The sequence below is a fragment of the Perissodus microlepis genome, chromosome 6, assembly GCF_051167445.1.
Source record: "Perissodus microlepis isolate ML-2025 ecotype Zambia chromosome 6, ASM5116744v1, whole genome shotgun sequence".
Taxonomy (NCBI): Eukaryota; Metazoa; Chordata; class Actinopteri; order Cichliformes; family Cichlidae; genus Perissodus; species Perissodus microlepis.
Genome location: NC_140466.1, coordinates 10537948 through 10565382, shown reverse-complemented (window position 1 = coordinate 10565382; position 27435 = coordinate 10537948). Strand labels below are relative to the sequence as shown.

At 37.6% G+C, this 27435-nt stretch overlaps 4 protein-coding genes across 4 annotated transcripts; 1 reads left to right on the top strand and 3 right to left on the bottom strand.

Annotated features, from left to right (window-relative positions):
• Positions 1–888: 888 nt before the first annotated feature.
• slc25a10b (solute carrier family 25 member 10b) lies at positions 889–13884 on the bottom strand. Its single transcript, XM_084930703.1, has 11 exons — positions 13312–13884; positions 8820–8939; positions 6992–7106; positions 6821–6869; positions 6700–6741; positions 6571–6614; positions 6413–6483; positions 5111–5203; positions 4734–4811; positions 4576–4632; positions 889–3780 (listed from the first exon to the last, which is right to left on the bottom strand). Exons 1-11 carry the CDS (start codon positions 13399–13401, stop codon positions 3679–3681), a joined length of 861 nt encoding a protein of 286 aa, XP_084786829.1. The 5' UTR covers positions 13402–13884; the 3' UTR covers positions 889–3678.
• A 2648-nt stretch (positions 13885–16532) lies between these two features.
• On the bottom strand, positions 16533–18624 carry LOC146385125 (claudin-4-like). Its single transcript, XM_084930704.1, has 2 exons — positions 18480–18624; positions 16533–18329 (listed from the first exon to the last, which is right to left on the bottom strand). Exon 2 carries the CDS (start codon positions 18081–18083, stop codon positions 17415–17417), a length of 669 nt encoding a protein of 222 aa, XP_084786830.1. The 5' UTR covers positions 18084–18329; positions 18480–18624; the 3' UTR covers positions 16533–17414.
• Positions 18625–21226: 2602 nt separating this feature from the next.
• LOC146385124 (GTPase IMAP family member 4-like) lies at positions 21227–24010 on the top strand. Its single transcript, XM_084930702.1, has 2 exons — positions 21227–21512; positions 21617–24010. The coding sequence occupies exons 1-2, from the start codon at positions 21491–21493 to the stop codon at positions 22465–22467; spliced, it is 873 nt and encodes a 290-aa protein (XP_084786828.1). The 5' UTR covers positions 21227–21490; the 3' UTR covers positions 22468–24010.
• A 426-nt stretch (positions 24011–24436) lies between these two features.
• LOC146385123 (GTPase IMAP family member 9-like) lies at positions 24437–27405 on the bottom strand. Its single transcript, XM_084930699.1, has 3 exons — positions 26346–27405; positions 26097–26168; positions 24437–25679 (listed from the first exon to the last, which is right to left on the bottom strand). Exons 1-3 carry the CDS (start codon positions 26353–26355, stop codon positions 24748–24750), a joined length of 1014 nt encoding a protein of 337 aa, XP_084786825.1. The 5' UTR covers positions 26356–27405; the 3' UTR covers positions 24437–24747.
• Positions 27406–27435: the final 30 nt, after the last annotated feature.

The window sequence follows — 27435 nt, the reverse complement described above, 5'->3', positions numbered from 1 at the left end:
ACTTTATGTCCTCCAATTGGGGAAATGTTCCTAGAAGGTACATAACACAACAGTATAATAAATTGGACACGAATGAAAAGCCAGAAATACAGAATACAAATGAGTGAATTGCTAAAAAAATATAAACTGACTGTTTAGAAAGACTCATTTATCACAAGTATCTGCTGTCCCCCAAAGAGAAAAATAACCAATCGAATCACTGGGTGATGCTGAAAGTACTGAATGTCCTGTACAAAATGTACTTTAGTCAAAATGTTGAATCTTTTTTTTTGAACAAATACATTTGTGAGGAACAGTGTTTATTGACTGAGAGCTAATGAAGTGATGGGCCTCCTGAAAATAAATAAGGATTTTTGTCACCACTGTACACACAGGTGGCTTACACAGCTGTGGAAAAGTAACACTCTTGAATATGTACGTGAGCAGGGAGAACGCAGAGGTTAAAGATCATAATCACTACTGTGAAGGATGGTATTATTAATGTAAAGGGCACCTAGATTCATTCGTTCGTTAATGAGTATGTCCGAATATAATAACTTAACCACATAATTGTGCAAAATAAGTAGTGATCTAAAGCCTCGGGGTGGGGGTGTTGAGAGGCATTAAACTATGTCCTTGTTCTAATGAGGACAAATCCCTGAAGATGAAGTTATTTTACAATCACAGCCACTGCTATTTCACAGTGTGAGCCTATGGCACAAGAAAAAGCATCAACACAAAGACTACCCTGTTTGTTTTATGACATAGACTTAATATAGCCCAGTGGGTCTGCAGCTAATTTATCAAATGTCAAAAATAATAATCACAAAAAATACGGCATGACTAACAGCACCTTAATTTTGTTCCAAAATAAAGCTTTACTATAATGTAATCAATACAAAACACCAATTTTAAATTAGTACTTTAATTCCAAAAAACATTTGTTAAAATCTAAATCAGAACTCATCACACTGTTCCTCCAGTTTCATTTTTTCACAGTTCATCCTAGGATGAAGATGCAGGGTTACTTGGATGCACACTTGGATGACGCTTCACACGTTTCTATGCTGCCCTCTGCAGGACAGACACTTTAAGGCAACATGACTTTACAAGTTCTGTTAACAGAGCAGGCACAGCACTTCAGATGCATCATTTCTCTGAACCGAAGTCAAAGATGTGACAGAACAGTAACTGGGATAAGACATTAACGTTGCTAACTAGAACTTTACTTTTAGAACATGCTTTAACATACAGCATGTGTTTCTAAGCAGCAGGTCAATCATAATGATTTCAAGGGTCATCTCATAAAACAGAGAAGCATCCTGAGACAAACTCTGACATGCATCTAATTAGACAAAACACAAGAATTAAAGAATGCTACAGCAGTTCTTCACAGGCATCTTTATAGATTTAAAAAGAATTGTAAGATATCAAGTGGTTATTGAAAAATTTACTACAGAAGCTCTGAGAAGCCAGTCAGACAGAAATAAAGAAAAAATCTAGTGATCTTTTAAAAGGGTGGTCTATTTCTTTTTTGTCACTCCTGTGTTAAAGCAACTCATTCCCAAGGCTTCAAATGCAGTCATTTTACACAATACGCACAAAGTGTCCGTTGGCATTGATGTACTGACACACTGATTATGGCATTAGTTAGTGGCTGTCGTTCCCAGCTTGTCACATAAGGATGAACAAACTACTCCTTTCACATCTGAATGTACTTGGTAAGTTTTATTCTTGAATGTAGAGTGTTAATGATGTGAAGGGTCATCTTGTAAAAACTGTGATCATTCCAAAGCAAGTAGTTTTTGATGGTTAGATGTAACCAGTGGGTGATAGCATTTAGAAAAAAAGCAAAAGCTTAGAAATGTATTTTCTTTTGAAATGTGAAGAAGGAAGTGGAAGACACCAAGCTCTGAAATGTGGCACGAACTGCAATCTACTGGGTGACAAACTCATGACTTCTTTCACATCCCCTCTAACCTCAGAAAGCGTATTTTGTCGCCTTTTAAAAGAGGACCCATTATGTCTCAGCACCTAATATTGCCTCAGCCAGTGCATCAAGGGACAGATGCCAAAAGGACACTTTATGGGTATCTCTGCAGCACTAGCAGTATCTCCCATAAATGCTTTATCTGACACCTGTGAATGAGAATGTATTGATTTATGACTTAAGAACAGGCAGGAAAAAAAGAATGATATTCTATATTTAATATTATTCATATGGGAGAACAGATGAAAGAAAACAGACTGTGTTAGAAGGTAAAACTGTTTTGGGGTTTTTGGGTTGTTTTTTTTAAATCTGCCCCAAATTCACAATGTGTTTGATTTTTGGTCAAGAGGTTGTCCCTGTGTTTTGAATGGAATATAAACTCTTATGTGAGAATGAGTGCAAAGAACAGTAACACTGATGACTGTATCAGATGAGAAAAGGTGGTGATTTAGACCCATTTTACTTCAAGTTAAACCCAACACACCCCTAACGAGCTATGATACATTTCTATCCAAAGGAAATTCATAAAAGTAATGTTAGAAATGTGCCAACACACAATGTAAGTGCCTCATGTTTATACTAAATGCTGAAATTAACATGAGGGCCTTTAGTTTTATTTATAACATGGAATAGAGATACCTCTAGTGGCCAAAATTAGTACTGCAAAACACTTTTTTCCCCCAGTAAAATAACAAATTAAGAAAGATTACTCTGGCAAAAGAAATTCCAATTAGTCAAATACAGGAGAGTTAAGACTTTAGATAATGTGCAAAGCCCTCAATTTGCCACGAGGGCTTCTGCACAAAACAGCCTCTATCTTCATTAGGATTTTAACAGCCTCCTCCTCTGGTTCACACTTTCTCCACTAATTTCCTTCTCACTTAGAAAATGCAGCATTAGCAAGACTGGTCCTTATCTTCTCTTGATCTGAGAGTGAAATGCTAACAGAGGAACGAAGTAAAATACAAAATATCTGGTAAACGATAATGTAACTTTAACCTGCGAAAAGTCGATTTCCAGTTCTAAAATATAAATTAATCAACAAGGAAGATAACAAATAAATCAGTACCAAGAGTACAGCCCACATGGTTAACGTTGGTTGGAATGGTTATTATGGAATTACGTAACAGCTTGTTTAGTCATGCTTCAGTAATGGCTTTGGTATTTACTGTTACTGTCTATCAGAGTTACACTGAGGACAAGGCCATGCTGGGTTTGTTTTTAAGCTTCATAAGTAGATTTTACAATTCTATAAATCCTAAACATGTCTTGGTATAATATGATAACAATCAAAGGTTAGAAAAGGACTTATTTAAGCAACAATTATTAATTCAATTATTACAATCACGTACCCATCTGTAGCTAAAATGATCATGGATATCCATTAATTTTATTATCTGTCATTCTAATAACCCATTACAGACCTTTTTGATTAAATCATTTCTAACTAATATCATATCATTAGCATTTATGAATAATCAGAAGAGGATTAGCTCCTTACTGGAAGTTGGTGCTCCAAATAAAAAAAACAATTTAACTACTAGCTGTAATGTAGAGGTAGAGCTAAAGGAGAGGGAAAGCATACACAAGCCATATCAAACTGTGTGTGTCTTCCTTCCTTCCCTTCTTTCCTTTGATGAACAGCAGAGTGATTGTGGGTGTAGTGATAGGCAGTAAGGGTGGCTTAAGAGTGGCTGGTCAGAGGGCAATCAGGAGATGATACGAATGCCAAAGTGTTTCTTGAGCTGCTCAAGGAAGATGAAGGTGAGCACTGTGTGGGGAATCAAGCGGATTCCTGCAGGAACAAGTCCCTGTAAACAAAAGTTACCAAGAGATTACTATTTGCAAGTTTCCTCTAACAAATCTATTCAATTAGAGCTCCTTCATGAAATTAGGCAATAAACTAAACAATGCTTTAAATATTTTATTTATTATTTTTGTAAGGGTATTTCTTTTTTCGTATTTTAATTTCATGGAGGTCACAGGTACAGATGAGGCTGTAGATGAAAAATAGCTTCTTGGTGATCTCAGTCATTTGCAGCAATCTTTATTCATCTTTGCTGCCCTGTTGAATAAACTAATACATAAAAATGTTGCAGTTTGTGTTTATGCATAATGCCAATGTCATCAACAATTATCTCCAGCAACAACAAGAATAAGCAGTACTGTAAAAGATTATCTGCCCCCGCATCCACCAGATCTCAGCAACATAATCAATACAAGGCCCTGAAATGATGAAATGCACGGAAGTACAGCAAGTAGAAACCTGAAAGTCTGTCATGTCTCTATATCCTCTGGTAGCAGCCATTGTTAACCTCAGCTGCTGTAGGTCAGTGGTTCCCAAACTGTGGTATGCGTACCACCGGTTGTACATGTGCTCCCTCTAGTGGTACGCGGGAAGTATCCCCCCAAAAAATAAGATTAAATAATATACCATGTTGTGACTGAGGGATTTCTGAAAAATTAAAAACGGAGACATTTCTGCGGTTGATAAAGTTTATTTCAGGTCATACAACCACCTCTAAAATGTTTGTTTTAAAAGAGAGTAAAATAACTGAAGTGATACATTTAGGTTTTAAATGTATTTTGTTTTGTGTGTCTTTTACCTTGTAAAATGCCAGTGGACCCAGTTTGGCTGTTTCTCGTAAGCAATGCATCACCCCCTGAAGACAGAGACATTAGTTAAAACTGAATACCAGCAAATACCAGGATTGAGGGATGAAAGTATGAGAAATTAAAAAGTGATAATGAATGATCCACTCACTGTATACTCTCCTTTTGAATTCATCAGCCTCGTCTTCAGTACGTCTAGAGGCTGACACAGGAATGTAGCACAGCCTCCCTGCAAATGATGTAGATGCAGTTCATATGAGTGAAGATCAATCAACAAAAATGTAAGTGCAAAACATCTGCAAAATGTTTGTGTGATCAGTCATGGTAGTCTTGAGAGCTTGGAAAAGGAAGCCACTGAACTTTAACTTTGTGAAGACACTTCACTTCTTGGATGAAGACATTTTGCATCTTAAGATAAAGGCTCGTTCAGTTCTAAAAACTGACAAAACCTAAAAAGTCCACTTACTTATTAAAGCTCTCAAGACTTTATACCAACTGAATTAGACTAAAATAAAACCAGATACTTACCGCAATGAAGCTGGAAAGAAAGTGTGTGAATATGTTATCTCCCATCATGCCTGTTCCTAACACCAGCTGCTTGGCTTGGTCATAACATGCCAACTACAGAAGAAGAAAATAAGAGGAAGAAAATGAGTGTTAGTGGTAAAAAGAAATAATGTCCCCCTTCTGAATTTCCTACAACTTTCAAATTAAATAGTTGGCTGCAATTTGGATTATTTAAAACACTGTTTGCCCAAAAGATAGTGACATCCTATAATTTAGTTTTACAAAAAACAAACAAACAAGTCCAAAATACAGTCAAAAATTAACATTTTGAGTTTGGCTCCTCCTAGTGGTAGTACAGGAAAAAAAGACGATGTCAACAGGTGGGAGTGTTGAGTAAAAATATTAAGACAGCTGGCTGTAACAGTTACACAGCGATCAGTCATGCTTGGAGAATGTAATGTAACAAGCACAGCATGTTGTCAAAATATTCTTGCTTTCTTCTTACACTCTATACAACAGAAATACTGCTTGATGTTTTGCTGCTGCAGACCTTCAATGATCTGTCTCGAACATAAAATGTACTTTATACTCATTTTGTGACTTACAGTTTACATTTTTCTGATTACACTTTTAGAATAATTAGATGTGAGCAGTTAGAACAGCGCTACATTGCTTTTTGAATGTTATTTAAGTGAGAGTTACAAACCTTTTCAGCCAGAAAAGAACAAATTGGGTCCACTGTATGACGAAATATCCTTTTTACCTTGTTACTTTTAATTAAAATAATTCAGAAATGTTTATGGTTGTGCTACTCTGACATTAGAATGCATGCAAATTGCTGGACAAAATTATTTCAGGTATCTAAACAACTATCAAACTTTTCATAGTTACCGATTTTGATTATTCCAACAATTTAAGTCATGTCTGAATAATTCATTTAAAATTTTTGATCAATTAAGCACCAATCTTAACAGTTTTTTTAGTCCCTTGACTGTGAAAGAATATTAATTAAATGCAGTGAAAATACATTTAAACTGAATTTTACATAATACACTCTTCAGATCACGAATGACTGAATGATTTTAAATACAAATAATGTCCTCTATCAGGAAATAAGAATATCACATCAATAACCCAACAATATTAGAATAAAAAATAAAATAGATGCAAATCGCCCATCATTGACCTGAGAACTATTAAGGTCTCTAACATTTTCAGACATTGTGATAATTGTTTAAAATTGGTATTGTTAAAAAAAATACAGACAATGTTTCCTGATAAGAAATTGTAGCCTGCGAGCACATTTGTACTACCGTAACTTGCCTGTCCCACAGTAACCATTGCTCCTCTGCTGGAGGCCATGGAGGCTCCTGAAAAGAGTTTCCTGATGCCCTCTGCATGACAGGATAGAAATCAGAAGTCACACGTGATACCTGTGAGAGCTAAACATGAAGCTATAGTATATCCTATTTGGTATTTACCTTCTCTGAAGACTCTAAAAAGTCCATCAATGGCATGTTTGTAGCTGGAAGAAAAGAAAAAAGAAAAAGCATTAAATTAATAAAAAACATTCAAGCCGAACTTTTTAGACTACGAATTACAACACTCACTTTCTTCTCAGTTCTGGTGGTAGTTTCATGTCATTCTGCATCCTAGGGACAAGCACATTTCATATATTCTGATTTCAATAACTAGTGATTGCAGTCATTTGGATACAGAACTGTAAGTTACCTGACATTCACCATGTCTGCAGGGGTCCCAACAAACCCACCAGTGAAACCTGTTGGCAGAGAAACCTTGTTGGAATGAGTGTTTGTGAAAGCCTGAGTTATAGAAAAAAGTAACAAAGTGTGTGTGTGTGTGTGTGTGTGTGTGTGTGTGTGTGTGTGTGTCCGTCCCAACCTCCAAAGGCTCCCAGCAGGACCTTCTGGTAAAAAGGCATGGGGCCCTGGTTCGTGCTGCCCATCATGTCCCTCACTGTTTCATAGATGGCAAATCTGGTGAGGGAATATGACATCTGACAAGAGAAAGAAAAGAAAGAAAAAGACAAGAAGAGAAAGAATTTATTTCAATTTATTTAATTATTGAAAATTTTGTATTCTGGTTCTTTTCCCCCCTTTTTCTTTCCTGTTTTCTTTTGTAAATCGACTAGTACGGACGGACGGACAGACAGACAGACCTACCTACCTAAAGCAAAGTAGTTTTAAAAGCAGCCTTTACATTAGTGAACTTTCATATATTCTTCATTTATTATGTCCCAAGTAAAATATTTCAAACCTTTAGTTTGTTTTGTTTTTTTCATTTTCAGGATTCACATAGGACTGATATCAGGCGAGTCAATCAGTAATCACATGGTCAGACCACCATTTAAGAGTTTTGACAGTACAGAGAGGTGCTAAGACCTGTGGGAAAATTATACTGACATCTCCATGAAGTTTGGCAACAGAAGGAAGCATGAAGTCCTCTCAAGTCTTTCTGCTGATAAAACCACGAGCAACACCAGCAGATGACATGGCACCCCAAACCACCACAGACTGCAAAAACTACACACTGGACTTCAAACACTTTAGATTCTGTCCCTCTGCACTTTCTCCAGACTGTATGACCTTGACATAAAACAAGGAAATAAAATGAAAATCACTTTCATCTGTAAGGAGGACTTTGGACCGTTAAACCGAAGTCCAGCTCTTTTTTCTTTATCCCAAGTAAGATGTTTTTGACACTGTCTCTGGTTCAGGATGAACTGCAGCTCCATTCCTGAAGATGTTTGTCCGTGGTGGCCCTTGATGCATTGACACGAGACTCAGTCCACTCCTTCTGAAGCTTTTCCAAGTTCCTGAAATTACTTTTCCTGGCAATCCTCTCGCAGTTGTGGTCATTCGGGCTGCTTGTTGACCTTTTGATACCACACTTTCCCCTTCTAGTCAACTTTCTATTGACCTTCTATTGATCAATGCATCGACACAGCATTCTGCAGCCAGGCTTTGTCACCTTTGTCAACTGGACAACTGTCAAGTCAGCAGGTTTCCCATGGCTGTGGCTGAATGTGATAGAGTGCACAGTACTACTACTGTTTAAATTTACACAAACTCTAAATAAAATACGCTAATAATTTGAGATAATTTGGATTTCTGATTTTTATGAGCCTCTAGCCATAATAATTAAAGTTAAAACAAAAATATTTGAAATATTTCTCTTTATTTGTAATGAATACAGATATTATATTTTATTTTACTTACATAAAACATTTTCAAAATTGTCTTGAACTTCATAATTACTAATTCATTTAAACATTTGGGTGTATTTGGTATGGCTTAGGTGCGTGCGCCTTTAATTACAGGGTGGTTGAGAGGAGAGTTTAGTTCATTTACGGTCTAACAGGATCAAACTTTAACAACCCTTTATTGACAACTGTTCGTTCTCACCGCGGTCACACCTCTGCAACATTTATAGACTTGCAATTCACCAGTGACGTATTTGATCATATCCTGCTGCAATAAACCAGTTATTTTATTCATCAACCACAGTTAACTTCACATAATATTCAGCACTACAGTGTAGTAAGTTTAAAGAGTAACATTTTAATCTCAGTACTATGCATGTGCTACAGGTACCAAATTAGGTGCTTAAAGTAAATGTCTCACTCTGTTTTAGTGAGAGAAACAACCAATGAAGAAAACAACACACACAAACACACGAAATCCTATGGTATGCACACAGGCACCCATACCTGTCTACATAGTGAAGCAGATAGACCACTGTATAGAGCCAGGACTCCGTCGTTCTTCACCACATGAACAGCCATTCCAATCATCCTCTTCTTTACCTCCTGCTGCGTCTGTAAGTGTACCTGGACAGACAGTCATGAAGATCACACAGTAAATACACAGCAAATAATGAAGAAACTGATATAATGTGTGTTTATTGTGGCTGATACAGCAACCTCACAAACTTTTAGTTTTACAGAACAACTTGTACCACAAGGTGTGACTCTATATAATCTGAATTCTCTGGTATTAGTAAAGCTCTAAAACACTCACCAAGCTCTGATGAGACAGTCGTAAGAGGAGGATAAGTCATGATAATATGTGCAATTTAGGCAATCATAAAGAAGTTTTCCAAATGCGTTACCAAGATGTACTTGTTTTATTTTTCTTATCAGAGAAGGTCAATGGTCCAAAATGTGGCGTCCTATGTTATTACCAAGATTACAGCATGAAGGTCACCGAGCCTTCAAATGAAACTGTTGTCAGTGTCTACTGCAGTAAAATAGATGTATAAATAGTTATGATTCTTTGAGTCACTTTTTTGTTTAATCACCATCCTGCTGGTTTACACTGACAGACTGTTTTTAGCACAGTTTAAGTGAAATGGGAAATTTAATATTCATTTCCTAGTTTTACTTTGGCGCTCTCAGTATCTCCTTTATCACAGGCCACTGCTTTTCAAAGTATCAGCAGTGACATGGAGAACTACTGACAGTCTGTACTGAATTCTGTTGGGTTGGGTTTAGGACTCTCTGCAAGACAGCCAAGTTCTTCCACCACAAACTCTCTCATCCATGTCTTTGTGGACCTTGCTTTGTGCACTGGTGCGCAGTCATGTCTTGCTGTTCTAAACTCTTCCCACAAAGTTGGGAGCATGAAATTCTCAAAATTGTCTCGTTATGGTGAAGCATTAACAATTTCTTTCACTGGAACTAAAGGGCCGAGCTCCACTCCTGAAAGGCAACCTCACACAATAATCCCCCTTCCGCCAAACTTTACACTTGACACAATGCAGTCAGACAAATACCGTTCTCCTAGCAGTAGCCAAACCCAGAGTTGTCCATCAGATTGCCAGATGGAGAAGAACGATTAGTCTCTCCAGAGAACATATCTCCATTGCTCTAGAGTCCATTGGCAGCATGCTTTACATCACTCCATTCCATGCTGCTCAGCCAGGGAAACCCATTCCACAAAGATCTCTACGCACTGTTCTTGAGCTAATCTGAGGGCCACATGAAGTTTGGAGGTCTGTAGCTATCGACTCTACAGAAAATTACAGACCTCTGTATACTATGCATCTCGGTATCCATTGATCTGGCTCTGTGATTTTACGTGACCTACCACTTTGTGGCCTGAGTTGGTGCAATTCCAAATAGCTTCCACTTTCTTACAATACCACTAGAAGTTGAACATGAAATATTTATTTATTTTTTGACTGGACTTGTTCCACAGGTGGCAGCTTATCACTGTATCACCCTGGAAGTCTCTGAGCTCCTGAGAGCAACCCATTCTTTCACAACCATTTGTAGAAGCAGTTTGCCTGACTAGGTGCTTGATTTTATACACCTGTGACCATGGAAGTGATTGGAACACCTGAATTCAATGACTTGTAAGTGAAAACTTTTGGTAATACGGTGTAGTATTGGGGTGTTAACTGCACAATCACTACCCCGACTTAAGCTGAGTTAAACTGGACTCGACAACATTTTGCATGTTTCTGGAATCTTATTTTAATTTTTTTAAGCATGGCTGCACTTGAGGAACTTTTCCATTCTGTTCCTTGTTTATGCCAACACTGCTGTACGTGCTTTGTCCTCAGTGGTTACTATACTTAAGCTATCAGTGAATCAACACGCATTCACAAGCCAAGAAACACTTGTGCACACTCATCGTGTTGAAATATTACACCAGGATGAGGTGATAAGAGTCTGGCTAAATTATTGTCTTTTTAGGTGAGGTCAGAAAAATCTTGTTTAGCAACTCTCCAGTACAGGTTCAGAAAACAAAAAACAGTTTATCTGATGGTGTAATAGATCTCCTGATTAACACACATACAAAAAAAGTATGCTGATAGGGCATGACCAGGCAGTTTTCTTATTTGACGTGGGTTTGGTGATACACGTCATTCCTAAATGCAGATGTCCTGCTGTTAACGTTTATGGAAATGCGGTTTGTTGGTATGCGTTGGCTTTGTAAGTTGCAAAGTCACAAACTGCCTTAATGTTGGGTTACAAACTACAGAATAAACCCCCAGTTCTTTTGTGAATGATATGCTCTAATTATAAGTGTATCCTTTCTTTTCTTTATCCAATGACAGCTCCCCAGAAAACCTATAAAGTTGTTATTATGGTATTTAATTCGTGGGGGAATGAAGGTTATTACAGAGGAGTAAAGATGACATATTTAGGCTGCAGTGGAACACCGCTCAATGCTCTGAACAACAGACTGAATACTTTAAATCTGTTTTTATGCTAAAAGATAGCAAGACAAGCAGTGACAAGCAAACATGGAACGCGACTCAATTCAACCGTATATCAAAAGTAAACAGATTCAGTGAAATTCACTTTTGTTAAGTAAACAAACAATTCTCCCACATGGGATCCAATTCACTCTGACACAAAGAATAACAATGGAGCAAAACAGCATCACCATTAGCTTTCAGAACACACCCTTTCATTTCCACAACAAGGAAATAAGCTGCCCTTACTTGCCCTCAGTTTATGGAAATAACCACAGTACTGTATACAACACAATAAAAACTTGCACAGTCACTCTATTGTCTCACAGTGAAATCACTTTGTAGTTCACTAATGTAGACTATCATATTAGGCAAGAATAGCTTGTCAGTAATAAATCTCAAAATCACCTTAAACTAACTAAAATCAGGTTACTAACAAAAACCCCATGGAGGAATGGGGGCTTTATCATTTCCTGAAAACTAGTCCTTGAGGCAACTTTTATTTTGGTTTAGCACTATATAAATACAATTGAACTGAACTGAACTGAACAGAAGCATCTATAATTTATCTTTTAAATAATACTTTTAGAGGTCAAAGGTTCATCACTGTCATGAAAGGTGCCTTGATGTTTCCTCTGCCATAAACTTGTATTTTAATCTTTCCCATAATTTGTGTACCAACTACGAAAATGAAGCTACACTTCAAAAACATCTCCGACCAGTTCACAAGCTATCACACATAGAGCACTTCAGGGCATTTTCTGCAGTGGGGTAATTGCAAGCCTTAACTACATAATTACACACCAAAGGACTTCCTGAGGACCAGTTGGCCTTATTAGGGTCACATGCTGCTTTTTTCTGTGCAATCAAAAGGGAGTAACATAAGAAAGAATTTGAGTAATCTGTTAGAGATGTACAAATTTACTTCTCTATGCAGCAATGTGACGAAATCAACAAGAGTGAACAAGCATGTCCCTGCAAACACTCACAGATCTGCATTCTCCACCAAGGAGAGTATGTGGCAAAAGTTGTTTTTTTTTTATTTCTCAGTGTGATTTAAATTGCAATTAATCTATTGATATCCGAACATACATTCTCTTCCACTTATCCATTTCACAGTTGGGGCAGCTGGAGCCTAACTCAGCTACCATAAAGCGAGAGGCAGGAGTATCCCCTGGACTTAATGCCACCCTGTCGTAACACCGCTTTTTTATAATTTTACTCAAGTAATCAACACATTTTGCTAATTAGACCTGTATATCCTAGACTGGAAGTCTAGTGCCAACTTATCTTAATTCATAAGTTACATATGTGTCATGAGTGGGCCTGAACAATAACGCCACTCTTCTAAAATTTGTCATAAAAACAAAAAGTATAATTTATCCATTTACAAAACAATTAGCAGCTTGAGATAAATACAATTTCCAAAATATATTTCAGTTTTCCGCATTTAATGAGACTACTGTCACAGCACAATGCTTACAGTTTACAGATGACAGGAACAACATCTTCACGTGTAGTTTTCGTAGCTAATCAATAGTACATTTTTATTTTATTTTAATCAAGTTGTTTAAATATTGTAATACTTTAATTTTCATCCCATTTTACTCCTGTAATTAAGCCCAACATCACCACTGAAGGGTTAGCAGTGTATTTAAATGAAACATTGGGGTAATCGATGCCTTAACTGCAGGTTTCACACTTTAAAGACTCATTCGATGGGGCAAACAATCCGACGGCCCAGTTCGGGCTCCCAGACCGGATGTTTAACACACCTGTCTTCGACCATGGTACCTCGAAGTCTGTCTGTCTTTAATAAAGGCTGAAGGTGTGCAGCTTTAGAAAGCACAGATTATATCTGAAAACCACTCTGTGATGAGCTATCCGCGAATAACTAATCTGTCATGTTCCCCAGTACTGCCTCTGGGAACAGCTGTACCCATGTGTCAAGGCCTGCACACGCGGCGGAAGGTTACTGTGCCCCTTACGCCGCTCACCTTAAGGAGATCCAGAGGATGCGTGCAGCAGGCGGCTCCACATGATGCCAGCCCACCGAAATACCACCGCGACATTCGTTTTTCAGTCATGCTACCAGGCTCTGCTTGTCCCGTGCAGATACAGCGGTTACTTCCTTCCTGTCAGTCCGACTCGACACGCTGTCCGGCTGCTAGGGTGGCTTCGTGGCCTGCTGGGAACAGCTGCTGTATCTCTGGTGGTCTAGAGGACACGGATAACCTCGTTAATCTTCAAACATTGCGATAAGGGCCTGCGCTAAGGACCGGGGACTTTGGCAGCATCGCGCACACTCGCGCCACATCTCTTCTGTGTTTTGGTCTCGAGCTGAAGCGTAATAGGAAGCAGCAGTTCTCAAGAGAAGAGGAGCACAGCCAATTGTCAGTGAGGACGGCGGATCTGCCTACTGTCCCCGGGGGTCGAGATCCAAAGGTCGACAGCGGTATGAGAACGCTACAGCCCCGACACAGCAAAAACTCACATAGCCCACTTTTACATCTATGAGCTGTCACGCTTTTTAAAGCGACAGGCGTCCTCTGCGCAGCTGCAAACAAGACGAAGTGTCGCACTGTCCCTTTAAGAAGACAACTGTCGACATTCTCACTCGAGCGGTAACGAGCCATGAAAAAAAAAAGAGTTTGGTGATGGATATGTGTTCATATAAGACAGCGTTTTATCACGCGAGACCACTTCAGGTGATTAAAAAGTGTAATTTAGTCATGCAGGAGGGGGTAGCATGTCCAAACACGTGTCTCTGAATGGTTGTTTGGTGTTTGTTTGTTTTTCAGGCAATTAAATATTAATATTTAGAGAAAGAATACGTTTAAAGGACTGTAAAATAAACGAAATATAAGTGAGGCGTAGTGTGGGTAATAGCAGGCCTTAACATAAATATTTAATCCCTAGACAGATAAATATTACCTTTGGTTTTGTTAATTATTCCCATATATTGAACATGAACCTGATTTTTTAAAACATAATCTCCATTTCAGAATATATTTGTTTGTACAGGCACAGGAAAGAGCTTTGACAGTATGACAGGGTTGTACATGCTTTGAGTCCATAACAGTCCATAACATAGATAGACAACCACACATGCTACATGCTATTTAATGACTAATTGTAAAGATTTCCTTGCATTTAGCGTGTTGTTGTCAAATCCACTGGTGAGAACACTCTTAATGAATTACCTGTGGAGAGGTAATCATGACTGAGGCCACTCTAGCTTTGCAGCTTGATGTTTAACTTTTTATGCTGAGGCTCCAGAGCTGACCCCGAGTTTAGCAGAGAACTTATTCTTCTAGTCTTGTGAGAAAAGAAGCTTTAGAAAGGTGTGAAAAAAGTTGACTAGAATTCAGGTAGTTTTCAGTTTTAAAATGACTTTAACATTTTTTATGTTTACATTTCACCTTAACTCCTTGTTCCCATGCTTTCCCAAACTATCTGTTGTGATTGCAATGAGGCTAATAGCTTCTTACACGAGTTGTTTGCTGAGAGGGAGGATTGTTAGAGGCATTGAAACTAATTTATGAGACATACATTTTACAGTGTGCCTCAAATCAAACAATAACATGCAATGAGTGTAATTTGAGCCAAACTGAACTGAATTGCATTTTTTTAAATGTTTCTTTTGTATTTTTTCTTCTCCATTTACTCTTTAAATTGTGACAGGGGATTTCTAAAAATCACCCCGCAGTTCTTCAGCTGAGACACCTGAGTTAGAAAACACAAACACTGCAGAAGTTTTTCACTCGCGAGGGCAGTCATGGAACGCAAGACTTGCGCCCCATCACTGTCTGCGTTCTTTATTTATACAAGATTGTCTGTGTGTGTGTGTGTGTGTGTGTACAAAGATAACAACGTCACTCAGAGCAACGGGTTTTTCCCTTTTCTACATCTGTATGTTCTCGTAAAAGAGCTGAGGTTTCTCTTCTCTACATCTGAATGTTCTCTGAAGACAGGAAGCGGTTAGTAGCTGAATAAGTTCATAGTCACAAAAGTTATTAGGTGAAAAGTCACGTAGACATGTAGATTGCTTAGTGATCAATAAAAAGAGCACATCTCATGAAGCTGATCACATTATATACAATTTTTCCTCTGACAAATTGTATCATATTGCAGCTGAGGGTGCTTGGAAATAATTAGACTGTGAATTATGTTTTGTCAATACAAAAGCGATAAGGGTGACTGAAAATAAACTCACTGTTTGTTCCTTTCCAAGAAGGAAGAACTCCTCGTCAATATATTGCCCAATTGCACAAAACAGGCCTACCTTTTTAAAAAAAACTTTTTAACAAAAGTTCAATATGTTGCTGTGAGGGCAGCATAAAGGAAACACTACATAGAGACACATCTTCTCAGGTAATGTGTGCTTTGTTTCTTTCTGATGGAAAACTAAAAATGATCACATAACACATAATGACACCTAAACCGGTCCCAAAAGTAATATATAAAGGTTGTTGTTGGAATAGTGCATTGTTTCCTTACAGTTTACTGCCCCCTTGTGTTTTTTGGGTGCTATTACTACTCAAAGTGCTTTAAGATCCAGCAGCGGTTGACTCACTGTTCATTTCATTCTTCTCTTACTCATACTCTGTATGGTTAAACACACACACACACACACACACACACACACACACACACACACACACACACACACGTGGTAGAACAAACATGCAGTAAACAGGAAATGGTTAACAAGAACAATGTGAGCCAAATGCTTAAATGATAATCTAGATTCTGCATAATTTTCAAGTTTAGACTGAAAAGGCCTCAAAGGACAAATTTTGTTCTGTGTTCATAATCGGTGACACGTGAGGTAATCATTAACATATCATTGCAGCTGTACTTCAGCGAGAATGTGTGTTGCTCTTGAAGCCTTTTTTTTTTTAAATCAAACCCAGCTTGGAATTTATTTATTAGATTAGGAAATGTACAATGTGTGGTAAAGTCTTGACAATAAAGAGCACTGGGAATAGAATTTTGTGAACGTCTTTTTCTGGGATGGTTACATTCAATACATGTTTACTCAGTTTCGTTAGATATCAAATATGAACAGGACAACCAGCTGTTGTGATGGCAAACACATTTATTGCTGTGCATAGGTTATTACAATCCAAATAAAATAATTAATTAAAAACAATAGGAATAAAACAATTCTTAGTAAAGTATATTGTATTATATTCATTGCATTTGCTGACTTGACAGAAAAAAAATGCAGTATTAAAACACAATCAGAAAAAACACAAGTAAAAATGTATTTGTTTTATTATACTAAATTAGAAAAACTGTGTTTACTGGAAATAACATTTAGATCAATAATTATTACTAGTGGAAAAAGTCCCAACTGTCATCAAGCTATAAAATGTATATATAATAATAGCAGACTAAAATGAAATTTAACAATTTCTTTGTGTGTGTTAAAAGTAAATGGCATTGCTCCAACTGCCCACACATATTTTCAGTGCAAACACCAGCTCACACAGCTACAATATGCACACTGGTCTTCTGTACACAGACAGCCCCCACACACACGCACTAACACAAGCAGAGGCTGATTGGAATCTGACAAATGTAAGTCGCATGCATTAGTAAACATCTGCAATCCACCCACAACTCATTTCACTTTCTACTCTTTTAAAAAACCCTTCTATCCATTTCCTTAGCAGCTTGTTCAAATTAGGATTAATTAGTTCTTTAAAACCTGAATCATGAAATAACTGCCAGAAATCTTTTTTTTTTTTTGATAATGGAGTGTTTGTTGAACTTTTAGACAATATAACATTATTTCAAATTTTAATCTGCATATATGAGTTTTAATTTGTATCACATTTGTTACATAAGCCATATTTTTGCAATTTAGTCATTAAATATTTGTCATGCAATTTATATCATTTTTGAGGGTAAAAAAAAGTCATAAGCCTTCCACCTTATTAAATAAACTTAATTTAACAAACCAAACTTAACTTTATAATACTATGAAACCTATTATGTTCTGAATATCCCCTTGTAGATAATGACCTTGCAGTTTCCAGAAACTTAAATAATAAAGTTGTGACCTCTGTATCTGTTCAAATACCCACTGGTTTCATACAAAGGATTTCTCTTGTTGCTTTACCTCTCCTGTTGCTACTGTTTGTTGGTTGTCTTTTGCTGGTCTTCCGATAATGGGCAGAGCTCTTGCTCCTGGTGGAGGAGAGCCGATGTGCAGCAGAGCTCCCCCCACCAGGAGCAGTATGCTGGCCCCCCAACCCAGGTACAATGCCGGCCCCAGTTCTCTTTTCAAAGGCGCAGCAACATTAGGATCATAGAAGTCCCTGATGATTGCATAGGCAGTTCCACAGATGGGTATCAAGTAGGCAAGCCCAGCCACAATGAAGAGCACCCCTGCTATCCTTCCCAGTCTTGCCTTGGAGTCCTGGTTATTGTCTCCCATGCAGTGAGTACACTTGGCTCCTGACACCCCGAGGATGATGGCCAGAAGACAGAGAAGTAAAGACAGAACTGTGAGGCTCCGGGCTGCTTGGGTAAACATAGGCAGTGCCAGGGTGGAGTCATAGGTCTTGCACTGGATCTGTCCTGTGGTCTGAGACAGACAGTTCATCCACAGTCCTTCCCACAACACCTGGGCAATGACTATCTCTCCACCTACGAATGCAGATACACGCCACAGAGGAGCAGCACACACCAGCGCCCCGCAAACCCAACCCAGCAGAGCCAGCACCAAACCCATCAGCTGAAGACCTGTTGATGCCATTGTTACTTTTCTTTTAGAAAAATGCCTCAAAGTGATATTTTCTATGAAATATCCTGGTCCAGTTTTTTTTCTTTTCTTCTCCACTATATTCCAGTCATTTAAAGGGATTTTAAGCTGTTCGAATGGGTCCCTTCAATTCAGTTCAGTTCAATTGAATTGTATTCATATAGCTCCAAATCACAACAGCAGTTGCCTCAAAAGCACTTCTTCTACTCAGTGTCCTTTCTTTTTCTTCCAATAGGTATGCTGCAAAGATGAAATCAACTTCAGGAAATTAATTTCATAGAGACACATTTAAAATTTGCTAAGACATAAAACAGCATCAGAAAATTTGTACAGCAGTCAAAAATTAGTCCTGTCAGTAACATATTTTACACAAATTTCTTCAACACTTACTTTAATCTTTTGTCCACAGACGATGTGATGGTTTCATAATCATTTGTGTGTTTCTAGTGATACAGAGTAGCTATATGATGGAAGTAGTTGATGTCTTTCTTCTGTTGTGACTGACGAGTTTGTCTCACTAGATCTCACACACAGAGATGTAGGAGGGCAGCAGTGTAATAGTGCATACTAAATACACACCACAGACACAGAGCTGGTTATGCAAAAAATGAAATAACAGCACGAGGACACTAGGACACTTTGTTACAGACATTGTTGCTTGCTACTATGTTCTCATCTCTTTGAGTTTGAGTGGGCAGAATGAGGCGGAGGATGAAGTCAGGGAGTAGTTTGAAGCTCATTAGCATATGCCAAACTGACTGTAGTGGGATACTACAGAAATGGAAAAACTCTAATAAGAACTAAAAGTGTCATATTAAATTATATATTTTGTAACAAAATGTTTTTATATTTTTAAAAAACAAAAAGATGTTTTTTGAGCACTAGTTTTGTTTTTTATGGGAGTTTAAATTATAAGTTTTTCTATGATCAGCCAGCCACTAGATGGCATTAGAGACACTGCTAACACTACCACACTGGCATAAGGTCCATTTGAGGCCTATGTTCTAATCATTTCCGTGCTTCGCAGGCTTTCCTGATGGTGACATCCTATTAACAGTTTTAACAGCATCCTTTTCGCACTGACTTTAGATTAGATTAGATTAGATTAGATTAGATTAGATTAGATTAGATTAGATGAAACTTTATTTATCCCTCGGGTGGGTTCCTCCGGGAAATTCAGTTTCCAGTAGCAAAGCACCGAAAGAAGTTGCATGTTACAGATACATTAAGGGGAATGAGAGTAAGGATATAAGCATAAATACACCATATATACACATATACACATATATAGATACAGAATATACAATATGGATAAATAGGATTGCTCATTTGAGTGAGTATATTGCACAGTGATTATTGCACAGTCAAATATAAGAAAAAAGACAAAACAAAAAACAAATATTGCACAGTGTAGAAAAGCACCTACAACTCAGTTGTTCCCACCCTCCCTTGTCCCCCTGTTTCTCCTCCCTCTCCCCTCCAGTGAGGAGTTAAACAGTCTGATAGCGTGTGGGACAAAGGAGTTTTTAAGTCTGTTGGTTTTTGACTTTGGGAGAAGCAGCCTGTCGCTGAATAGGCTCCTCTGATTGTTTACGACCGTGTGCAGAGGATGCCCGGCATTGTTCATAATGTCCATCAGTTTCTTTAAGGTCCTCTTCTCTGCCACTGTCACCAGAGTGTCCAGCTTCATGCCGACCACAGACTTATACTCCTTCTGACACAGCTGGTTTCATTGTTTCAACATGAGGTCCTGTGTTTGTTGTCACTGCTTCTTCACCCATCTTTTCACAAACTCCTTTACCAGCTCAAATTAAACCTGCTAAATAACGCCACACTTTCTGCGAGTATAATCACTGTCTCTGAATTAATTACCTTAAAATCGAATCAGCTTTTAGACCTTTGGTGCAGTTATAACTCTACATAAAATTAGTGTTAAAGTGACAAAATGAGTGATAACGAAGGCAATTTAATACACCATGTAACAGGTAATTTAGTGCAGTTTAATTTAGTTATTTGTTTAATTTAAATTTTAGTATGAAATTAGAGTAATGCTGTGTCTGGTAATGTTTGTATGAGCTGACAGTGTGCAGTGCCTGCTATGAGGGTAAACTGCACACTGATGATAGGAAAAACTAAACTAAATCCATATTTGACGTGTCTCACAGCAATAAAGACACATACAAATAACAGGTACACATGTCACATGTGTTAGCAGAGAAATGTTTGCTAACACTTTTGAAAAAAAAAAACATTTAAGATGTGAAAATCTGACTCCATATTCAGAACAGATTTCCACCTACCAGTATACAGAAATTACTTATAGGAATAACCCATTACCCCAGTTAATAATCAGTGTTGATGTAAAGGTTTTACATGACACAGTTGTCTTGTTCTATTATTTGAGTGAAAGTGGCCCTTTTGCATTTGGTTGGTTCATACTTAATTCCCACAATATCAGAAAAAATGGTAAAAAGGGCCACATTTAAGAGCAAATTGTTGACATTTAGACATATAAGTCTCAGCTTTTATAACATTTACTTTGTTATGTTTGTTTTTTATATTTGTACCAAATATCATTAATATTGACAATGCAAGGTGTCTGCAAAGAGCTCCCTCAATAATAAAGATCACTACCGCCCACAGCCTGGGAAACAGTGTTTAGTACAGAAATGAAAGCCTTTTGTCGTCATTGTATTCAGGATACAATGGGATTAGGTGTGTTCCTCCTGCTTGGTGCAGTTGAAGTTGTAAAGGTATACTTAACATTAAATTATAATTAAAATATACTAAGAACACCATAAAACCACTTGCACACATAAAAAAGTAGCTTTACCATGATGTGAAATGTAATTAAATAGCATAAAATATAATAACATAGATTATGATATATGTTTTGCAATTCTATGGATAGAGAGAGAAGCCAAGAATTGGGGCTACTCTGTTGCTGACCTTTCTTCAGAGGTTTTTATGCTGTTTTATCAGCAGATTCCAGAAAAGCTTATTCCTTTGAGCTCCTGGACATGAAAAACTGCAGGCATTGTTTGAGTTGTAATTTTAGTTCAGTGCCTGTAATATGTTTCTGTTTTATTTGCACATCCATGTATTTTTGTTTTTATTTATTTTATTTCATCATTTTGTCAATCAATGACTGGACACATAAGTGAAAAAAATGGAAATGAGTTTCCAGATCTTCTTTAAACATGTTTGTCATAGCTGAATAGTTTCGTTTCACTGAAACCCACTGTGGTGAGCAAGAGTTTCATTTTACTGGAAAACACTGTGTTGGAAAAAGCCAGAGACAAAGAACTATAGAGGGTGACTGGCACGCCTCAGTACAAACATACCTGCTGTAGAAGAAAGGTTTTGTGGTTTTTCTTTTTCCTCTTTTTCCCTACAGCAAGATGGGTTTAACCATAACAGAAGGTTGCTATTTTTACTTTTATGCATGCATGCATTTTCTAACACTGCTTATGTAACCTGATCTGGAACCCATGAGTTGTTTTGATTTTTAAAATTTATCCCCACAGACTCCTCTCCAGTGATCTGCGACTTGAGGATTGTTCTGCTGGGGAAAACTGGCTCAGGAAAGAGTGCAACAGGGAATACTATCCTGGGTTACAAAGCTTTTGACGAAGAAATATCTCCATCTTCTGTAACAAAGATGTGTAAGAAAGAGACTGGACATTTTGATGAAAGAACTGTGAGTGTTGTTGACACCCCTGGAATCTTTGACACATCAATTAAAGAAGAGGAACTGAAAAAGGAAATAGAAAAATGTATAATGCTGTCTGTCCCAGGACCCCATATGTTTCTGCTAGTGATCAGATTGGATGTGCGCTTCACAAAAGAAGAGAAGAGTGCTGTTAAATGGATCAAAGAAAACTTTGGGGATGAAGCCTCAAAGTATACAGCAGTGCTTTTCACAAGGGGTGATCAGTTAAAAGAAACATCCATTGAAAACTACTTAGAGCAAAGTCCTGATCTGAAGGAGCTCATCGCTGAGTGTAAAGCTGGGTATGTTGTATTTGACAACACATGCAAGAAAAATCGCACTCAGGTAGCTGATCTGTTTGAAAAGATAGATCAGACAGTGCAATTAAATGGGAACCATTACACCGGCAGCAAATACGAAAAGGCCCAGGAACAGATGAATTGGAACAAATGGTGGCGCAAATGTGGAGACACATTGAACTCTGCAGGTAATTATTTGCTTGTGGCTGGAGCGGCAGGAGCAGCAGCTGCTGCACCTGCAGTTGGTGCTGCTGTAATTGCAGAGGAAGCAGCAGTCGCATCCGTTCGGCCTCTATTAATGTTTGTAGGAGCAGGGATTGTTAAAGGCATTGGGGGCTGGATCAGACCTAAAATAGAGAACAGCTAAGTTATGCCAAGCCATGACCTTTATGAAGTCTCTTTATGAAGAAGAGGCTTTTTGTATACAAGGACAAATTCACGCTTGATATTATACCTGCTGTTTTAAACTTTATGAAGATCATCAGGTTTAGTGTATGGTTTATTTCATAATGCTTTTTTTTTTTTTATCATGCAATAGTTTGTTTCCATAGATAATCAAAAAAAAGAGAATATTTATTAAAAACATATAGTTATGTAGAGGTGAAGCAAAAAGAAAATGATTCAACATCACTTAATCATATTTTAATCTGCATTGTCACTACTCTCTCATCTTTGTATTGTATTACAACATTTACAGCACTTTTTAAATAGTTTTTCTTTTTCTTTTTTCAATTTGTTTTTCTTGAAGGGTGCGACTTATTCAAATCATCTGTTGTGTAATGATAGACAGCTGGACTATGTACCTGAAGTCATCTGAAGTCATCTGATACTTACGGTTCATTATAGATATTTACTGTAAATTCTTGTCGGGATTGGGTTTTTTGTTTTTAAATTTAATGTATGATCTGATTTACAGTTTTATATTTCATTTTACTATAAAAGGGCATTTGAAAGTACATTTTCCACTAAAATCAATGCCATTTCTTGTGCTAATGCCTTCTTTCATTGTTTTAAATAAAGTCATCCACTCTGTACCAGAATGTCATTAGTTCTTTTTTGCTCATGCCCCACCGCCAAGACTGTGCAAAAACCTCCAAGTTGAAATTCATCAGTCTTGCCGATATACAACACTAATCATACACTGGCTGACAGCTAAATTACCGTGTTATGATATCACATTCAAACAGCATTAAAATAATTTGATTTTACACTATGTCTGGTTTAGGCTATATGAAAGGTCATATGGTCTTCTTGGCATAAATGGATGGAAATAGACACAAAATGCATAATAACTAAACAAACCGCACTTATGACAAATGAAACTGAAACAAGAAATGATTCTTGGTACAAGTTTTCTTGTAAGATTCATTAGCAAATAATACATAACACTCTTTCCATTGCAGGTATTACTCAAACAGACCAGACTCAAACAGACTGCTGCATCCTAGATGCATGAAGGAGCGTTTCCGCAGGTCCTTCCTCCCTGCAGCTGTCAGACTGTACAATCAGAACTGCTCCCAACAATCATAGATGTTTACATCTGCGCTGTAACTGCAATAAGTTAATTAACCGATTCGCTCTACAACCTGGTTTGCCTCTTATCGGTAGTTATTTTTATTTAATTTAATAACTGTACAGTACTCTCTGTATATAGTAACCATTGTCCTTAATGTAAATATGTAAGAAAAATTGTGTATGTTTCTGTTCTGTGTCCTGTGTACTGTTTGTTTGTATATGTGTCTTTCTGGCTGCTGTTACAACCAAATTTCCCCCTTGTGGGACAATTAAAGGATTATTCTATTCTATTCTATTCTATTCTATTCTATTCTAAATAGACCAATCTAACCTGTAATACAGGTTGTAGGTGTAGTTGGCATTTAAAATATAACCTGTACATTTGAAGCACCACAACTCAGTTTACAACCTTTTCACATCTGAACACACCCGTTATTTGATACTGAGCCTCCTTTCATTTGTAATTTTAAATAAATAATGTTCAGCTTCAGTGTGTTTTGTTCTTAATTGCAGAACAAGTAGCAGTGTCCTTACTTTGATCCTTTTATGGCTGACAGAAACTGACTACCATTCATTTAACATCTGTGCTGGTCATGTTTGTACTGATGGTATGCACTGACATTGTTGTAGTGGCAGGACAATGAGGACTTGCTTTGTTTCCGCAGACGTGATGGGTCAATGGACGTCTACCATTGTTTCTCATTTCCTTTGGGGAAATGAGCTCAGAATGCTACTAATAAAAAGTAAAGGAAGCAGTGTGTCAGTGTCTGTGCATTTTAACAGTTATAAGTTACCAAGGTATAATCCATAGGTGAAAAATCTTTTTACATTTGGGTTTTAATATTAATTATTTTGAATCCTACTAATGAGCCAAAAGAAGTGATACTCACATTCATATATAAGATTTAAACGATAAAAAAGACAAACAAGTACATTTCATACCATTTGTTTACTATTAGCTTTAAATTCACATACTTGTTTTGAAACAGAAACAGAACCTAAACAAGTCACTTACGCATCGTTCCAAACCATAATGTGTGGGATACTAATACTGTATATGGAATATTTCTGTTTTTTATTCAGTGACACAAACTGTAGCCAAACCATATCCTTGCCACTACCCTCCATCTTGTTATACAGGCACGCTTGCTTTAGCCTTGCATTTTATGCCTTTCCAAATGAAAATGGCAGATAAACCGCATAAGATTCCCAGGACAAGTGCAGGGGCGCCTAGAGCCAGGGCCACTGTGGTGTTAGCTCCCACTGCAATGACCACCCCAGCAAACACCAAGACAACAGCAGAAGCTGCGGCCACACGTATATTCTTTCTTTGAACCTTTTTCTTCCTGATTTTCTTTTCCTCCTGCTTCTGTCTCTCTGCATCCCATATTTTCCTTTCCTCCTCTTTCTTCTGTTCCTCCTCTTGCTTCCTCCGCTCCTCCTCCTCTCTCAGTTTCCTCTGGGCTTTCTCATACATTTCATTCGTGTAGTGCTTACCGCCGTTATCCTGTACCATTTCCTTGATCATGTTGATCAGCTCTTTTACCTGTACGCGGTCATCCACGTCAGTGTTGTTGAAAGCATGATATCTGCGTCCAAATGTGATCGAGAGTCTCCGCAGCTCCTTGCACTCCTTCAGAGCATTGTCAGCTTTAGCTTGGTCTTTACACGTAAACAGCATGATTGTGTACATGGAAGCATCGTCTCCAAAGTTATCTTGGATCCACTTAACAGCATTTCTTTCCTCCTCCGTGAACCTTACTCCAAGCCGGATTACCAGTAGGAAACCATGAGGGCCAGGAACTGACATTTTGACACACTCCTCTATTCTGACTTTTAATTCTTCCTCTGAGATGCCTGTATCAAACAGACCCGGAGTGTCAATAACCTGCACCAAAGTCCCATCCACTTCCCCACTCTGCATCTCACAGTGTTTGGTCACAGACACAGGGCTGGGATCCTCTTTGAAGGCAATTCTTCCAAGGATAGTGTTTCCTGTTGCACTCTTCCCTGATCCAGTCTTTCCCACTAAGACTATCCTCAAACCTCCAGACAAATCCAGACCTGTGGTAGAAACAACAGACACAGAATTACTGGCATTTACAAAAAAAAAATGAATCCTTTCTTTTCTGCCTTGTTAGTCTTAAGTTAGTGTGGGTTTTTTTGTTTTTTTTTGTTGTTTTTTTAATTTAATCTCTGGACTGTCTGGAGAAAAAAAAGCCTTTAGCATATTTTCCTTGAAATATACTAGTCATTCATTTGTTGTTGTTGTTTTTAAAAAAATAATAATAGTAAACAAAACAACATTTATATATTGTTGTTAGTTACTGTTCTTACTGTCTTGGAGCTCCTGTGATCTGTGACAAAATAATTTCCCCTGGGATTAGTAAAGTATTCTGATTCTGATACATAATTACTGAAATTAGAGTAGAACAGCTACTAGTAGAGTCGAGTGACTAGAGAGAAAATGAAGGAGCATACCATCAAAGTTTTTCAGACCACACCCATCAGACCGAGGTAGAGTTTTCTGCTTCTTTTCTCTGAGTTGTATTTCTGTCACAAGTTACACCATTGAGAGAGAAAAAAGGTAAGATTAGTCACTGACATCTTTAAGAAGGTCTGTATCTTTTTGACTTTGCCTCTTTTGCCCTTTTCAGTGTATCAATATCACATCCTAGACTAATTAAATAATTAGTGCATTTTTAAACTAGTTCAGAGAGATGATCTTACCTTCAGCCATTACTTCAAATCTTCCTTTATATGTCCCAGGTGGCCAAGTCAGTTTTTTCAGACCTGAGTTCTGAACTTAGACAAGACAAACGTAGACTGTGTCTCGACACATTTCACATTAGTTTTGTGGGAAACTTCTGGAAGCCTAGGCACTGGGGGCTTCCCATTTCCTTGTATTGTCTTCAGTTTGAAATGTGAAAACTGTCTGTGTAGGCTGTCCGCAGCCCTCTAAATATGGTTAACAGGTTTGTGTTTAGACATTGCTGAGAAGTTTTCATAGCAAACCAACAAAAATATTAAGGTTTCTCATTTAATCGCATAAGAATATTTTATTATTTATATAAAATGTATATATTTTACAATAACTCTATAATGACTTTGCTCTCTTTTTAAAGGAGCATGAGGGGGTCAAGAATATCTCTCAAGTGCATCTTATTCTTTTTAAAATATAAATGTAAAGAAATTTAAAATAAAAGAAAAGGATCTGTCTGAGCCTAGAGTTGTAGGTCAGTACAGATGAAAATGGTTTTACTTTGGTAGATGTTTGGTATTTGAAGTAATAATAATGACAGATTGCATTTATGTAGCGCTTTTCAAGACCCTCAAAGCACTTTACAATTCCACTATTCATTCACACACTGGTGAAGACAAGCTACAGTTGTAGCCACAGCTGCCCTGGGGTAGGCTGCCATATCACGCCATCGGCCCCTCTGGTCATCACCAGTAGGCAGTAGGTGAAGTGTCTTGCCCAAGGACACAACGACCGAGACTGTGCGAGCCGGGGCTCGAACTGGCAACCTTCCGATTACAAGATGAACTGCCAACTCTTGAGCCACGATCAGTCTCTTTTTTGTTTCCCATTTTAATTGACAAAAAAAGCGAAACTATAAACAAACAGTCAATAGGTAAATAAGAATGGAAAACAAGTGTATTCAAAAATTACTTTCATGCGGATGGATGGAATGCACAAACATTTTAAAAGTACATGTTATTGAAAGTTATTATTTGCCACATTCTTAGCCATTATTTTCACTTTTTTCCATCATAGAACTCATACCTAAGGAAAAAGGTCCATTGTGCCATTTAATTG

Bases quoted from the DNA above. Each gene is read 5' to 3' on its own strand.
- LOC146385125 (XM_084930704.1), bottom strand. From the start codon at position 18,083: ATGGCATCAACAGGTCTTCAGCTGATGGGTTTGGTGCTGGCTCTGCTG.
- LOC146385123 (XM_084930699.1), bottom strand. The intron at 25,680-26,096 runs GTATGCTCCTTC...TTTCTACCACAG, and splicing joins TGGTCTGAAAAACTTTGATG to GTCTGGATTTGTCTGGAGGT.
- slc25a10b (XM_084930703.1), bottom strand. From the start codon at position 13,401: ATGACTGAAAAACGAATGTCGCGGTGGTATTTCGGTGGGCTGGCATCA. The intron at 6,742-6,820 runs GTAACTTACAGT...GCTTGTCCCTAG, and splicing joins GCAGACATGGTGAATGTCAG to GATGCAGAATGACATGAAAC. The intron at 5,204-6,412 runs GCAAGTTACGGT...CTTCTTCTGTAG, and splicing joins CAATGGTTACTGTGGGACAG to TTGGCATGTTATGACCAAGC.
- LOC146385124 (XM_084930702.1), top strand. From the start codon at position 21,491: ATGGGTTTAACCATAACAGAAG. The intron at 21,513-21,616 runs GTTGCTATTTTT...TTATCCCCACAG, and splicing joins GGGTTTAACCATAACAGAAG to ACTCCTCTCCAGTGATCTGC.